Raw genomic sequence first — 17,071 nt, 5'->3', positions numbered from 1 at the left:
TGATTCCATGGCCACAGAGATGAAGTTTTGGGACGGAGAAGGAATGAGTAGAGGCCTCTCTACCAGGCCCTCTTTTCTTATCAGAATACTTCTGGAGCCTCCTTGCCAATATCTCAGCCTAATCCCGCCTTCTGCTAGGCAATCCTGTCGAGCTACAGTAACCAGGGTAGATAACAGGGAAATAGGTTTGGGACTGACCTCTACATGGGCCAGAAGGAAAGGATTGGTCAACAATAATCCTAGCCAAGGAAAGTGAAATCAGGTGTTGGAAAGTCTCATTGCAGTTCTGGACAGAATCAGGAAGGAAAGCCTAACCCAATATATCCTCAATGCCCCACAAATTTCATTACATGAATGCATATCCCAAACTGTTTTGAACTACTTTACATTTGTTTTATAATGTAATGTATTCCCTTATGGAGCATGGAAGTAATGAGAAAATCAAAGTAAACAGGATAAGAGTGTGTATTTTGATTATTATGTTATTAGTGCACAGGATAATTGAACAATGCACAGTTCCAAACATTACCTGCCTTCTGCATTCTGGTAAATTTCAAATCCTTGGCTGATTTTATTTCTTCTAATGTCCGAAACCCTTGTCTATACCACTTATCCGCAGTCTTCAATCCCACACCAAAGACACTGGTAAATAGCTACAGTAAAAGAAATTACATTAACAGGATAGTTACTCTGCCATGGGTTGTCGCTTTGGCGCATATTCATTGCTCTTGTTTTGACATTGCATCCGACAAGTAAATTCAAAATATTATGGGGGGACAAAGTGGCGAGAATAAAAGTGCAATATTTTTCTGGCAGGATTTTGCTAACTTGAAAAAAAAGCAGAGATCCTTTCTGTGTGTGGCTGAACTCTTCAGTTCAGCAAGGCAATATTACCTATTCAATAAACCAGAAATTTATATCACATGGCCCTCTCCACGTCTGTACCAAGTCTTTGACAAAAGAATGTGTATTCATCATCTGGAATTCAGCTAGGATTCAAAGACTGCTGAACACCCCCGTCTTTATGAGTTGAAAGGAAGCTTGGAAGAGCCTTTATCTTAGCAGATGCTCGCTCTTCTGCTGGGTTATCCAATGCAAGTGGCCCTTTGTATAGCTCGCTCTGAAGTCAGGCTGTGCAGTCCCCAGGGAATCGTTATTGGCTCCTCAGAGATAACGAGGTGTGAGTTTTCCCAAAGCAGCAAAGAGGCTTCCTTTGTTCTGGGATCACAGGCATACATAGGTTCAACCATCTTAATGATTTTGTTCAACCAAAGTAAGTTTGAACCTTACAAGTTGCAATGAGTATATATGGTACATTGTTTTATAAAAATGTATAGTGTGAGGTCTTAGTCTATCCCAGTCCTCAAATGTCCTCCTGGCCTTGGAGGGGGGAGGGGGGTGCAGGGAGGGGGCGGTGTAGTTGGGTAATGAATTGTATTTAACTTTTTCTCATGTGGCTTTAAGAAAGAAAAATATGAAGTAAAGGAGTAAGCAATCATTTGCTCCTTCAAACTGACAAGTCAAACATACAGCTAACAGGAGCAATAACTCCTGCTCCCCAGCGTTTGTGCCTTTCCAAGGTCTGTGCCTGTCCAAATCCTGAACACATATATTCTAAAGGTCTGCGGGTTTACAAGGTGGCTATCTGCATGGAGTTCTGGCTTTCTCTGTGAGCACCAGGTCTCTTGATCAAAGGGCTAAGCTGCTTTTGTTCAACTCAGCTCCTTCCTGTCCAGTTCAGTAACCTGTGGATTAAGTTTCCCTGACCCAGAATCCTGACTGTGGCCAAGCTGGTTTTTAGGAGGTTGGGGTTCTTTAGTGGGACTTTGGCCTCTTCACAGCTGTTGGGTGCTAGGAGTTGGCACTGCAAGAGGCAGGTAATCTTCTGAATGTGGGCCAAGCTTTTGGGGCCCAGGTGACAGGAAGACTGCCTTATGGAAGGTGTCCCTCGTGTGTCCATACCCAGTGGGAGTACACCGCTGCTGATGGCCTAGTCTGGGTTATTTTCAATGCAGTGCACAACTCTGCTAGGTTGCCTTGTGTCTCTGCATCAAGGTGGGTGGGTATGGATCTCTAGTTGGATCTCTCTGCTGGTCAGTTGCGTGGTAGATTCCATGTCTTTTGGAACATCTTCTGGAAAGGTATTTTGGGATGGCATGGTGGCACAATGGTTAACACTGTCGCTCACAGCACCAGGAACCCAGGTTCAATTCTGGCCTCGGGCCACTTAATGTGTGGAGTTTGTAATTCCATCCATGTCTGCATGGGTTTTCCCTGGGTGCTCCAGTTTCCTCCCACACTCCAATGGTGTGCGGGTTAGATGGGTTGGCCATGGTAAGTTGCCCCTTTGTGTCAGGGGGACCAGGAGGGTCCATGGGGTTAGGGATAGGGCCTGGGTGGCATTGTGGTTGGTGCAGTCTCGATGGGCCAAAGGGCCTCCTTCTGCACTGTAGGGATTCTATGACTACTGCCCTCTGGTGAAGAATCAGCTCTCGCTGTATTTCCTCATGGCTTTTCAACTATCAGCAGCATTGCCCTCACCTTATCTGGGCCTATCTGGGAAATTTCCTGGTTCACGTTTAAACTTCCGTAAAGCTGTTGGCCAAATGAACCCAAACGGAGGCCCTTGGCTTTGGTTCTCCTAACTTGTTCAGTATTCCCTGGAACATGTCTGCCTGCAAGTGGAGGTCGAGCTCTGGCCATATTCCCTTGTGGAATTTCAGCTGGGTGAGGCTTTTCCCTCCCTGCCTGTTCATCTGTTTGGGTACTTCCCAGGTCTCTGCTTAAATCTAGAGTGAAAGTCTCTGCCAGCTCATTTTTTGCCAATTGTCTATCCCAGCCTTCTCCTGTTTTAATAACTTGCTGTAATAATCTCACCAAGGCGTTTTCCTCCACCAATCTCCCATTTATTTATAGTGGTAGCCAAGTGCTGTTCAATGGTTATAGAGTGTAGATACGTTTCAAGTCTATTGATTTGAGTGGAGCCAGCTGGAATTAAAGCCCCCACTGCTTCGTGATTCCTCCTGGAACAATCACGAGCCCCTCTCCCCCGTTCACAATGATCTTGAATCCCCCCATCTGAAAGGATCACCACACCCCCTCCCCCCCACCAACCACTGTGCAGAGCAGCACAGTTCCCGCCCCCCCTCCTCCACCACTCCCTCTCCACTGAACAGCCCTGCCCGCAGTTAGCCCTGCCCTTTTGCCCAGTGGACACTGCCCAAGGGGCACCCCCTTTGCCCCTCCTGGGAAGGCCTCAGTGGCCTCTGGTTCTATCAGTGAGCCCATCACAACAGGTCGCTATTGATGAGGGAAACCACATATGACCCTCGCCGGAGAAAATCTTCCCTGGTGAGGGCACACCGGTAAATGAGCCCAGACGATAGTGTCCCAGGCTCACTAATTTTACTTGAATTACCATTTAAATGATATATTCAGCCTCGCCAGATATCCGGTGTCAGCAAGGTCACCAAAGGCGAGAAATTGGGCATGAACCTGATTTCTCGGTTCTCGCACGATCTTACTGGCTCTCCCTGCCCATCGATCAGCAGGACACAATAATAAGATCACCCCTTCTTGACCATTACACATTCTGACCATTACACACCCTGTATGGTACATATCCAGGCCATTACACACCTTGACTGTTACCCATCTGGCCATTGCACATCCTGTCTGTTACACACACTGTCCGTCGCCCACCTAACCATTACACACCCTTTCCGTTCCACACTGTGTCGAATGCATACTCATCATTCCATTATGCATTTCCATTGAAGTCAGCAGTAGGCTGGCAACAAACAGCTTTTCAAAATTAAAAATTTCCCCACAAAACCTCTGCACTAACCTTACACTGATTGGACATGAATGTACTGTCACCGAGCGTAGCTGCTTACCTTTCTCGCTTTGTACTTCTCATCGCATAACAAACTCTCCACTTTAAAGCAAACCCCATCTTCTAGAATCTCCTGTGTGGAAACATGAAATAGATTTCAACACGTAGCAAAGCTATAAAATCTTCTTGTTAATTACAAACTTTTCCATTTTTGCGCATATTTTAATAACTTGGCCCATTTGAAAATTTACCAGAGACAGTGTCTGTGGGAGAAGGATATAACGAAGGAATTAAAGATTCAGAGAAAGAAATGGGAAGTTATGCTTATACACTACTTCATGTGAATTCCAAAAGAACCATGCACCGTACTAAGGATTACAAAAGCAAGACAGGCAGATGGAGTTAAGCAAGATGTCGACCATCATCTAATTAAAGGGAGGAAGAAGTTGGTGGGGCCTATTCCCGCCTCCATATTCCACCATTGCAACTTTAGCGGAAATCCTGATTACCCTTTTATCCCACCGAAACTCTGCCAAAGCTACAGCATTGAATCGCTGAGGAAATTCTGGCATTGATTTTTCCTGCACAGCATGTTTCCCAATCATAGAATTCCTACTGTGCAGAAGGAGGACATTGGGCCCATGGAGCTTACAGCAACAATCCTACCCAGGCCCTATCCCCATAACTCTACATATTTACCCTGCCAATCCCCCTGACACTAAGGGACAATTTAGCATGACCAATCAACCTAAAGCACACATCTTTGGACTGTGGGAGGAAACCAGAGCAGCTGGAGGAAACCCACACAGACACAAGAAGAATGTGCAAGCTCCATCTAGGCATGGAGAGAGAAATGCACGTTAACAAGAGAAATATAAGACTAGTCAAAAATCCAGTCATCTCCATTGATGCATTTAACTTTAAGAAATGCATGACAACCAATAGTTATTCCTGCAGAAGTGACTGCCATCAATTTCTCCCAGTATTGTACCTCAATTATGGCTCTGATCTCATCTCCAAAACAGGGTAGTTCATCCAGATCTGCCATTCTGCTTATTGTGTAAGGAAGGGATTTTAACACTGACGTCGCTCTTGAAAATGCCACAAAGGCGCCATCATTCTCATTGAACTCAAAGTTTTCCGCCAAAATGTCCAATGCATCCTGCAGAGAAAATAACAAAACTTAGCATATTAGCAATGCTACAATGCAAAATATGAAATCAGAAAGATTATACGCAATGTATTATCAACCATTATCAGTATGTTGAAGTCAGCGGACGTCGAATTCTGTTGGGATTTATCATTTTGGGTGGCATGGTGGCACAGCTGTTAGCATTGCTGCCTCACAGCATCAGAGACCGGGTTCCATTCCAGCCTCAGGTGACTGTCTGTGTGGAGTCTGCACGTTCTCCCTGTGTCTGTGTGGGTTTCCTCCAGGTGAACGTCCCACAATCCAAAGATGTACAGGTGAGGCGGATTAGCCATGGTAAATGCACAGGTTTATGGGGATAGGGCAGGGGAGTGGGCCTGGGTAAGATGCTCTTTCGGAGAGTCAAAGCAGACTTGATGGGCTGAATGGCCTCCCTCTGCACTATATGGATTCTGCAGTTCTACGATTTTCTTCAAAACAATTTGTGTTTTTGAGTTTAGGAATTAGGCTCATCGGCTCTCATTTTCAGTTTGGGTGCTGCAATTTTCCTTAGAGCTGCAAAATGGTGGCTGGGATTCTCCAATCTCGCACGGTCACCATCCCTGCCAGCGAGAATGGAGAATTCGGCATTCAGACAAAACTCCAATCTCTGTAGCAGGATCAGAGAATCCCAGCTGCAGGCGAGGTCAGAGAATCCCGGTCGGTGTCTGTGGAGTGTGCACACACTTCTCAGGCAAACTATACTGGATGCCACATTGGTGGTCGTCTTATTTTACTTATTTTATTAGTGTGACAAGTAGGCTTACATTAACGCTGCAATGAAATTACTGTGAAAATCCCCTATTCACCACCCTCCAGCACCTGTTCAGGCACACTGAGGGAGAATTTACCATGGCCAACGCACCTAACCAGCACATCTTTTGGCCTGTGGGAGGAAACCGGAGCACCTGGAGGAAGCCCACTCAGACACAGGGAGAATGTGCAAATTCCACACAGACGGTAACCCAAGCTGGGAATCGATCCCGAATCCCGGCGCTGTGAGGCAGCAGTGCTAAACACTTTGCCACTGTGCCAACCTCACACTGTGAACACTCTTTAGAAATATAAAGAGTAGACAGATCATGACATTAAACAACATGTAATGCTGTCTTTTAATGGTCATATTGGAACTCACTGCTTCAGCTAACACCCTATCTTACCATCACACAGCTGAACATGCATTCACAGCAGAAATGATATCCCCTTCACCCCCTCCACAATATCATCATTTAAAGGAATCATCAATTACTTACAGATTCCTTGCTGGTTGATTTTTCCTGGCTGTTGCTTTGATTCTATAAGTGTTTGATGCTTTATCTAGTTAAAGTTGAAACAGCCTAGAGGGAATGGTGTGGCAGGTATTGAAAGAATTTTGGCTGCCTTCAAGGCTTCTGCTCAAATCAATTGCTCCTGGACACGGGTGAACCCTTGGGATACATCATGACACGGAGAACAAAGAGAGGAGAAGCAAAGCAGCAAATTCTGCTGGAAAAGAAATGAGAAAGAGAGGGAAGAAGCATGCTCAACGGGGGATAATATCCACCTGGGTTTTTAGGGAGCTGTTTTCCTATCTGAGTCTCAGTAAGAAACAACAATTGATAGAGATCATGGGTGGGTGGTAAGGGAATGTGGTCATTTGAACAGCCCAGAATTAGTGGTTTCGTTGGTAGAATACTGCATACATGGTGTCATTCATAGGATATGGCATACATATTCTGGGCTGTACGATTCTTTGTAATAATTTTTTGTGAAACTGTTATGTGCATTAAAAGTTGTTGCAAATATTTAATTTGTTTAATGTTTTGTCTGTATTGCGTGCAAGGGAAAATACTTCTCACCATATCCCAGTACATAAATCAAATCAAATCATTGGATAAAGTGACTGTAGCGATGATGAATTTGGAAGCTGGAAGCTGATGCTCTACGGATGATTAATCACAAAGCAATCAAGTGATGCTAGGAAAGTGAGTACAAAAAAAAATTACGGGTGGGATTTTATGGTCTGGCTCATGGCCCCGAGTCAATGGACATTTCCATGGTCTGCCCCTTTCCCAATCCAATTCCCGTGGTGGGCGGGACAGTAAAATTCCAGCTTAAATTTACACAACAATTCAACTCTGAAGCTAATACTTTACCATTCTCATTTCTCTGATGCCAACCCACAATATACCATAAATGTATTTGCCCCTTTTAAACTAATGACACTCTCCCAGGATTTATCAATTGGACATATATCAGCAGCTCAGTAAAAATGTAAATTGAATCGTTGAGCTTTGCAGAGAAGAATGGTGCATGTTTTAAAAATTCAGTATGGCTTTAACTCGAGAATCAAATTGTTGCCCCTCCCTTCCAGAAGCTGTTGTCCAAATTGTGCTGTCCAGCCTATCCTCATATATCATGTTCCATTACATTTGTATTGAATAAATACACAAATGATACTTTTTAAAAATCTAAAAACAGGCAAATTACGTGGAAAAATTGAATTATTAAATAAGGAATTTCCAACAGCAGGAAAAACAAGTGTGACAGCAAACTACCAAGAGAATTCATTTCTAGTAGAACTTAAGTTGAAAGATTGGGTTTCTATAAAGGTAACATATGGCTAAAGTCCTTTCTGCTGTTTCTCTGAGATTTTAATGGATTGTTTTTGTGAAAGTTACAATGGATGAGAATCCTCCCCTCTCCCACTCACGAACTTTTAGCCTCACAGTGTAATTATCTCCTGCTAGATTTTAAATAGCGTAGTGCAGTGGCATGACCTAGAATGTCTCTGGGAGACAAATGGGGATATAATTCTTAGATTTTACAAGAGAAATGAAATGGGCACCTTCCCTTGTATGAAATCTTTATATTGAATAATCTCATACACCGAGGCAGGAGAAAGTCTTACACTTCACCTACAGATTGGAAAAGATCTTGTGCAGTTTATCGAAGTTGCAAGCATTGAATTCCACACCACCAACCCTCATAGGAAATTATTGTCAGGGTCCCATGTGGTGCAATGTGCAAAACATTTGAATGGAACCTGAGTATGAATTATGCCCTATTAGTAGCACCTATCCCTGCCCCAGAGGGTCATTGTGTCCTCTAACATTCTTGAGAGTCATGCTTGTCAAATTGATTTGCCATCATGAGTTAACAATGTCAGTGGCCACACTGTCAAAGTCAAGGAGAGGCGTGAAAACTCATGTGCCAAGGATTAAAGGGTGGGTCCAAGGAATCGAGAGAGAATGTGTAAGCATCATAGGTGGAACCCAGTGTCTGCCAGACAATCTAATAGCCCTCAGTATTCACATAGGTGTCCAGTTGACCCTGCATATGAAGAATGGGCAGCCATTGAAACAGCCTGTCAGAACCCCCTGCGATGCAGAGATCAAACAGCCCCTTGAGGCTACAGGCAACTCTGATGGGGTGAGGACATTGTCCGGGTCACTCATGTGATGAAAGTAAAAGAGCAACAGACATGTGAGTGAGCACTGGCCACTGGATAAGGTGTAAGAAGGACACAGGGTGTGGGGACAGTCTAAAGATGACTGCCTGGAACACAAACCTGATTGTCTGTCTGTCTCTCGCTCTCTCTCTCTCTGTCTCTCATCTCCCACAAAGCTCTGAGATGTATCAGAATGGAGCCAGTGAGCTGGCAAGTCTACTAATAACTGGGCTGGAGGAGCACAGATTCCAGCAGCTACGAGAGGCTGCACCCGGAAAGACCCCAGCACCAGGAGCCCGGTGGCCACTGGTTAGGGTCAAGGGGCAGCTGCAGTTCAGGCAAAGATGAAGGAGACTCAGGGTGGACAGAACCCAGATGTCCTTCACGGAGCTGTTGAACGCATGCCGCCAGATACTCTACCTCACAAGGGAGACAGGACAGCACCTGTGCGACCTTCTTTCAATCCTGGCACTATGTGGAAGAGAAGTGCACCCACTCCCTGTGGTTGTGAAGGTCATGGCAGTCCTCAACCTCTAACCACTGAATTGTTTCACAGTTCAACAGATGACTGTCGTGAGATCTTGAAATCATCTGCACACAAATGAATCCATAACATTATGGATGAACTCTGTGCCACGTAGTCAGACTACATTAACTTCAATCTGGATGAGGTCCATCACAAAAAGAGGGATTTGTTTCCATCGCTGGTCTGTCACAGACGCAGGGGGCCATCAATGACATTCATGTGGCTGTACATGCCCCGTGGCATCAGGGAGACTTGTATATTAACAGGAAGGAGTTCCACTCCCTTTATGTGCAACTGATGTGTGACTACCAGATGAAGATCATGCACGTGTGTGCACACGTTCCAGGGAGTGTGCGTGATAGCTGATCTTTGTATCCTCACTAGCCACAGGAGAGGACTGATGAGTAGCTAATGTTGTTCCTCTGTTCAGGAAAGGAAAAAGGGATAAAACAAGAAATTATAGACCCGGTGAGTCTCATATCGGTGGTTGGGAAGCTATTGGAGGGGGTTCTTAGGGATAGAATTTACGTGTATTTGGTAAAGCATGGTCTAATTAGGGAAAGTCAGCATAGCTTTGTGCCAGACATTCATATCTTACTAACTTGATTGATTTATTCAAGGAGGTGAACAATGAGCTAACAGTGGATATTGTCTACATGAATTTTAGTAAGCCTTTCCACAAAGTTCCTCATGTAGGCTCATCCAGAAGATTAAAATATATGGTCTCCACAGTGCCTTGCCTGATTAGATTCAGAATTGGCTTGTCCATAGAAGTCAGAGGATAGTGGTGGAAGGGTGTTATTCTGGCTGGACATCTGTGACTAGTGGTGTTCTGCAGCGATCCATACTGGGACCTCTGCTTTTGTGATATATATAAATCTCTTGGATAAAATAGCAGATATGTGGGTTAGTAAGTTTGCAGATGACACAAAGATAGGCAGAGTTGTGGATAGTGCAGAAGGTTGTCAAAGGATACAGTGGGATATGCTTCAGTTGCAGATATGGGCAGAGAAATGGCAGATTTAATCTGGGCAAGTGTGAGATGCTGTACTTTGGAAAATCAAATGGTAAGGGTAAGTATACAGTTATGGCAGGACCCTGAACAGTATTGATGTTCAGATGGATCTTGAGGTGCAAGTCCATAGCAAACACATCACATACATTCTGACAAACTCTCATTATATTTTCCTTTAAACCACATCCGACTGTATGGTTACTGTTAGGGAGCTTTACACCGCTCCAAGAAAATGATTCCTTGCCTTTATCATTTCTCATCTCTACCCAAAGTGTTTCTGCATCCTGTTTTCCTGAACTTGGGTCATCACTTTCTATTTTGCTAAATACATCATTAATTAACATAGTAACCTCTCCAACTTTTCCTAGCTTTTGTCCTTCCTAAATATTACATTTCCTTCAATATTCAGGTGCCATTCTATGTCACCCCACAGCCATGTCTTTATAATCACTGTCAGATCATACTTACTTATTTCTATTTGCACTATCAGTTCATCTGTTTAGTTTCAAATGCATTCAGACACAGAACATTTGATTTTGTCCATTTATCATTTTTGTAGCCTTCAGCCTTATCTGCTGATTTACCTTTAGATTTGTACTGCCTGTCATTTCCTAACAAGCTTATCCTCGAAACTTGTCCTTTGGCTTCTGTCCCTGGATTCCTCCCACCCTTTCCACTGACCCTGCCTTGCCTGTCTGGCCTCCACTCCACCCTATCCCGCTGACCCTTTCCTCTCCAGCCTCTGCGCAGCTTAAACTACTGGCACCCAATCTCAGTCAAAAGGCTGACATTTATAAGTGATCTCCAAGAAGGACAAAGCAACAATTACTCACTTCAAAGTCCAGGAAGAAGTTCACCTCATTGGGTGCACACCACTTATTATGCAGCTGTGAATCTGAATACAGAACTTTCTCACTCACAAGGACTGACTTGGGAGGAGGGAAGGCCAATTTCTGGCCTTTCAATGAGCATGCATGATGTGCAGATGAAGGAAAAGGGCTCAAGCACTGGGAAGCATGACCCACCTTTAAAGATCGGAGAACTCAGTTGCAAACATTTATCCCGCTACGGAGAAGTTGCACTTTGACCTCCTGTGCAATGAAGATCCCCCTCCAGCCTTTCTTCCTGCTCCAGACAAGCCCAGAAGATTCTGCCTACTGTCTTAGAAATTGAACCAGGATGGGTGGAAAATGAACAACTGTAAAGTTTAAAGTTTTATTTATTATTGTCACAAATAGGCTTACATTAACACTGCAAGAAGTTACTGTGAAAAGGTACCTGTTCGGGTACACTGAGGGAGAATTTAGCATGGCCACTGCCCCTCAATCATATCTATATCAATAGCAGTCTTGAGGGAATTCTTGTGATTTCATCCCCTGTAACCAATATGTAGCCTTGTGTTTTCATCCTTTTTAATGTGGAATTTCTACCAGGAATATGCAACAGTACCTGAGCTTAACCAACTGCCATGCCAATAACTATTGTTTATGCCTATTCATATAAGATTTTCTTTTAAATATTTCTACTGTACAGGGTCTCATTTCCCGAATTAATTCTTAGCCTTAAGTTATGAATACAGGTTAAAGTTTATCTATTAGTAGACTTACATTAACACTACAATGAAGTTACTGTGAAAATCCCCTAGTCGCCACATTCCGGTACCTGTTCAGGTACACAGAGGGAGAAATTAGCACGACCAATGACTGTTAACAGCATGTCTTTTGGACTGTGGGAGGAAATCGGAGCATCCGGAGGAAACCCACACAGACATGGGGAGAACCTGCAGACTCTACACAGACAGTGACCCAAGCCTGAGATCGAAGTCAGGTCCCTGGGGCTGTGAGGCAGCAGTGCTAACCACAGTGCCACCGTACTGCCCTGTAATAGTGCTCATTTGTCAAATTGCAATGTTCCTCCTACCGAAATCTCAAGAGCATTCCTCATGTCCTTATCCTCTTTGTTGAAACAAATGAACAATTGACCTTTCCAAAACTGCATGCAATTTTTTACAGTACATAATTGTGGAATAGATTACAGATAATTCATAGAAATAAGCAGTCCTGCCTGAGGTTTACTGCTCTTTTAAGGTTTGTACCTTGCTCTCTCGCTAAAACAACATTTTGTCATTCCGGCAATAATATTCATTTCTGCACCGATATTAAAGCCTGACATGGGGAACAACACAAGGGTAAATAATAGGCAGAATCTTTTGATCTAACAGCAGGCAACTATGAAGCAAACATTTATTTTTCAATCCAACCTTATTGCCATAGAAGCACACATGTGCGCTCCTGAATTATTGGAGTCACAACTCCAGCTGTGTCCAGAATGAAAGCATTTGTTTAGAAATACTTCCAAAATAATAAGATAAATCATTGAGTGTCGGTGTTTTTTTTTCCTGCACAAATGGATCTTGTAGCACACATACAATCCTCGCAGTGGGATGATTTACATGTTTGTTCCACCACAATTACCTCACGGGGCACATTAACCTGCTTTGACACAGACAACTATGAATAACACCTCGGGTCTCAAACATATCTATATCAGTAGCAGTCTTGAGGGAATTCTTGTGATTTAATTCTCTGTAACCAATATATAGCCTTGTGCTTCCATCTTTCTTAATGTGGATGGAATTTCTACCAGGGATACGCAACAGTACCTGAGCTTAACCCACTGCAATGCCAATAACTATTGTTTGTGCTTTCTTGTGCAAGAATTTCTTTTAGATATTCCTACCATACGGGGTATCATTTCCCAAATTAATTCTTAGCCTTAAGCTATGAATACAGACTAACGCTTATTTATTAGTATCACAAGTAGGATTATATTAACACTACAATGAAGTTACTGTGAAAATCCCCTCGTCGCCACACACCGGCGCCTGTTCGGGTACACTGAGGGAAAATTTAACATGGCCAACGCATCTAACCAGCACATCTTTCAGACTGTGGGAGGAAACCAGAGCACCCAACACAGACACGGGGGGAATGTGCAAATTCCAAACAATGACCCAAGTCAGGAATTGAACCCAGCTCCCTGGCGTTGCGAGACAGCAGTGCTATCTTTTCATCTACTCCTTCCTGAGAAAATACTGCTCCTTTTTTAAGTCTTGGCCATTTCTTAGTGGCCCTATCTCATAGTGGGGGGTTTTCACTAGGTAGGAGCTACCTCTTCTGTCTGACTCATATTAATTGTGTCACTAGTTTCCTTATTGTCCCTAACATTTTTCTTTGAATTCGTATAAAACTTTTCATGCGCTCAGGACACTCCAAGGCACTGCACAGATAATCAAATATTTCAGAAGTGTAGCCATTGTTGCAATGTAGGAAACACGGCAACTAAATTGTACACAACAAATTGATAATGACCGCAAAATCTGCTTTTTAGTGATGTTAAGTGAAAGATACCTATTGCCCTGGAAACCAGGGAGAACTTCCTTATATTTTGTTTGGATCTTTTACCTCCATTTGAGAGAACAGTGTGGCTTCTATTTAACGTCTGATCCAAAGAGAACATGGGCGCCACCTTACCAGCTCACCATGCCAGTCGATCAGTGTGGCAAGCCAGGGAGACTGCATTCAAGGCCAAAAGTCTGATTCATGCTGGGCACAAACTGGTTTGGTATGTTCCAGCCCTGTTTTGCCAATGAGAATGGCTTCATGTCCAGAAAGGGCGCAAAAGCCTATTAGCATAATAATGCTTTCATTAAAATAGCATTAGTGGGCCCGACATGGCTACTTCTGCCCTCGCAGATGCTGGCCGCCCCCCCCACCACTCCTTCGGCAAGATATTTCATCAATAAGAATCACTAGTGGAACCCATGCGCCATGGCTTCACCGGGGGAATCAAAGGACACTGAAGCCCCTGGGTGGTCGGGGCCATGGCCAAACAGTATTGGGCAGCACCAGCCTGGCAGTGCCCAACTGGCACCCTGGCAGTGCCCATCTGGCACTTTGGCAGTGCCCAGTTGGTCACCATAATTGTACCAGTGGCAGTATCATGGGGTGTGGTCTGAGTGGGAGTAGGGTCTGAGTGGGGAGCACCTATAACGGGACAAGGAATGTGCAATATTACAGTGGGGCTTATGTAGCGGGGAGCTCTGCAAGGGAGGGGTCATGGAGAGCTGGGCTATGCAGGGGAGACATGCAGGTGGATTATGCCAAGGAGGGTGCAGTGGGGAGGGCGGTGCAAGAGGGATGCAGAGGGACCACAGAGGGGGTTGTGATGGGGGGGGACATGTCAGGAGTCCACCATGGGACCCATTGGAAGGGCCCTGATGCCCCATGTTGGTGTGGAGGTGGGTGGACATCTCCCAGCTCAGTTGGAGATTGGCGAGCCCTGCGCAATGGCTGCCAAGCGCTCTGAAACCGGCCTCACCGGCATACTTAAGCTCCTCCCACCAAAGTTATCACTAATGTATATCCATGTATGACCAACCATCATACGGGATCCACACCAGTCATGGTGGGCGTGTGATTTTCTTGTGAATACAGAAAAAACACAGCAGGCAGACAAACATGACAAAAACAGCTACTCCATTTTCCAACTGGCCTTGAGATAGGAAGCCAACATTCCCACCTGTGAGAGGCACAAGTCTTACTAAAATTTATCAATTCGGAACTTTTGCAAGTTTTTGGACCCAGAGGCATTGGCATTTTTAATGCAGAGTGATCTAACCAATGGAGCCTCACTCATCTCAAAACAGTAACATCCCACTGGAGGTCAACGGATCTTCCCATGTTCCACCCTACAGCCACTCAGATTCCCATGGGAGCGGGTTGGTAAAATTCCACCCATGGTTTTTAAATGATTGGTGAGGATTGCTCACTCCAGAATCACTTCCAATGATCTGATGGACTGATGTTTGAGGACTCAGAAGCAGCATTGGGACAGCTGTGTCTTGGTAAGTAAATGCACAGATGGCACCCTGGGTAATATTGTAAAGGTCCCCTGTAGCCATCCAAGCATGAGCCCAATTTAGTGAGTCAGCACAGCCTAAGTTCTGAATGCTCAAGTCTAAATTTAAGTTATAGAAAATGAGGTTGGATTTCTCCTGATCGTTCATCTTGACATGAACAGAAACCCTACTGAAACCATGCAAATGGCAGCATGGTGGCACAGTGGTTGGCACTGCTGCCTCACAGTGCCAGGGACCTGGATTCAATTCCAGCCTTGAGTGACTGTCTGTGTGGAGTTTGCATGTTGTCACCGTGTCTGCGTGGGTTTCCACCGGGTGCTCTGATTTCCTCCCACAGTTCAAAGATGTACAGATTAGGTTGAGTGGCCCAGCTAAATTGCCCATTAGTATCAGGAGGCTAGCAGGGTAAGCACATTGAGTTATGGGAATAGGGGCTGGGTAGAATTGTACTCGGCTCAATGGGCCGAATGGCCTTCTATTGCATTGTAGGGATTCATTGATTCTGATTATTTTACAAAATGTTACATAGAATCCTACTATGCAGAAGAGGCCATTTAGTCCACCAAGTCTGCACTAACCACAATCCCACCCAGGCCCTATCCCCGTAACCCCATTCATTTACCCAAACTAGTTGCCTGACACTAAGGAACAATTTAGCATGGCCAATCCACCTAACCCGCACATCTTTGGACTGTGGGAGGAAACCAGAGCGCCCAAAGGGAACCCATGCAGACATGGGAGAACATGCGAACTTCAAGCAGACAGTGACGCAAGGCGGGAATCAAACCCAGGTCCCTGGCACTGTGAGTAGCAGTGCTAACCACTGTGCCCACACTGACACTGAGTTTATAGCATAAAAATAGGCTGTTCAGCCCAACATGTTCACACCAGTGTCAATCTTCAGTCCTTCATTGAACTATTCATCAATTCTTCCCCACCATTACCACTCCTGCCATCACCACACCTACCATCACAAACCCTACCAGCACCACCCCTGCCATCATTGCCCCCCATCATCAACGCCACCCACGATCACTGTCCACTATCATCACCGCTCTCCACCATCACTGACCTGCCACTGATTTTACTTGACCAAAGCCCAGTCTTTTTTTTAGGGTTATAATGGTAAACCTCTCACTCCAGGTAGATCAGTAATGCTAAGACATCATATTGCAGCTACCACTAAAAATTATTAATATCGAACAAGAGATTGAGCAAATGACAGGTTTGAGGAGCAGTATGTGAGATGTGTGTTCACTCTTGAATTAAACCTAGGTACTGTTCCTCTTTATTTTAATATGGTCAAAAGTTAAGCTTTGCATTTACGTATACACGCCAACTGCAGTGTTCACTAGATGTGCAAACAAAGGCAGCTGATATTTGATCCGGTAATTGCTTGCCATGTTTTATAACTGCAGGATTTTATAACACTTCTTCTTGGCATGTGTAAGTGGTACTAAATGTATCCTGAAATGTAACCCAGCATGCAAATTACGCAAAAAAAAAGGAAATAAATAACAAAGTGTGAGAGTTTTTCTTCTATATTGAAGCATATCACACACTGGGAGTGCAAAAACATTACATCTTGCACTCAACATTTGACGGAAAAAATAATATATTCATCACGCTATTGCAGTTACCTTTCTCAATTTGCATTTGGTTTATTCAACTTTATGTTTGTGCAAATACTTCATAAAAGTGACTGCAGAAGTTTTGCACTTAATGTAAACCAAAACACTCAGTGATAGAGATTCAATGAGGCCCATTAGTGGGTGGAGGATTCACAATGCACGATTATTCCCACACAGGTGAGGCGGGCAGTACGCAAACATGGTGCTATCTGCTCATTTACATGAAAGTGTGCTACTGGGGGCTCAGGTGTACATACCTGTGGCACGGTAGCACAATGGTTAGCACTGCTGCATCATAGCACCAGGGACCTGGGTTAGATTCTCGGCTTGGGTCACTGTCAGTGTGGAGTTTGCATGTTCTCCCCATGTCTCCCTGGGTTTCCTCCAGGTGCTCCAGTTTCCTCCCATATTCTGAAAGATGTGCTGGGTTAGGTGCATTGACCCAAACAGGCGCCACACTGTGGCGACTAGGGGAATTTCACTGTAACTTCATTGCAGTGTTAATGGAAGGCTTACTTGTGACG

General features: G+C 44.5%; 1 protein-coding gene across 1 annotated transcript in view; it reads right to left on the bottom strand.

Annotated features, from left to right (window-relative positions):
* dntt (deoxynucleotidyltransferase, terminal) overlaps positions 1-17,071 on the bottom strand; it is a 222,942-nt gene that overhangs the window by 156,720 nt on the left and 49,151 nt on the right. Inside the window, exons 4-6 of the mRNA XM_080205268.1 lie at positions 4,827-4,997; positions 3,897-3,968; positions 530-653 (exon numbers count right to left, since the gene is read on the bottom strand). Of these exons, the coding sequence (XP_080061394.1) occupies positions 530-653; positions 3,897-3,968; positions 4,827-4,997 (367 nt within the window). The remainder of the gene's footprint in view (positions 1-529; positions 654-3,896; positions 3,969-4,826; positions 4,998-17,071) is intronic.

This window comes from Carcharhinus amblyrhynchos, chromosome 17, assembly GCF_965287045.1.
Source record: "Carcharhinus amblyrhynchos chromosome 17, sCarAmb.v2.hapA, whole genome shotgun sequence".
Lineage (NCBI taxonomy): Eukaryota > Metazoa > Chordata > Chondrichthyes > Carcharhiniformes > Carcharhinidae > Carcharhinus > Carcharhinus amblyrhynchos.
This window is presented reverse-complemented; position numbering and strand designations above follow the sequence as displayed.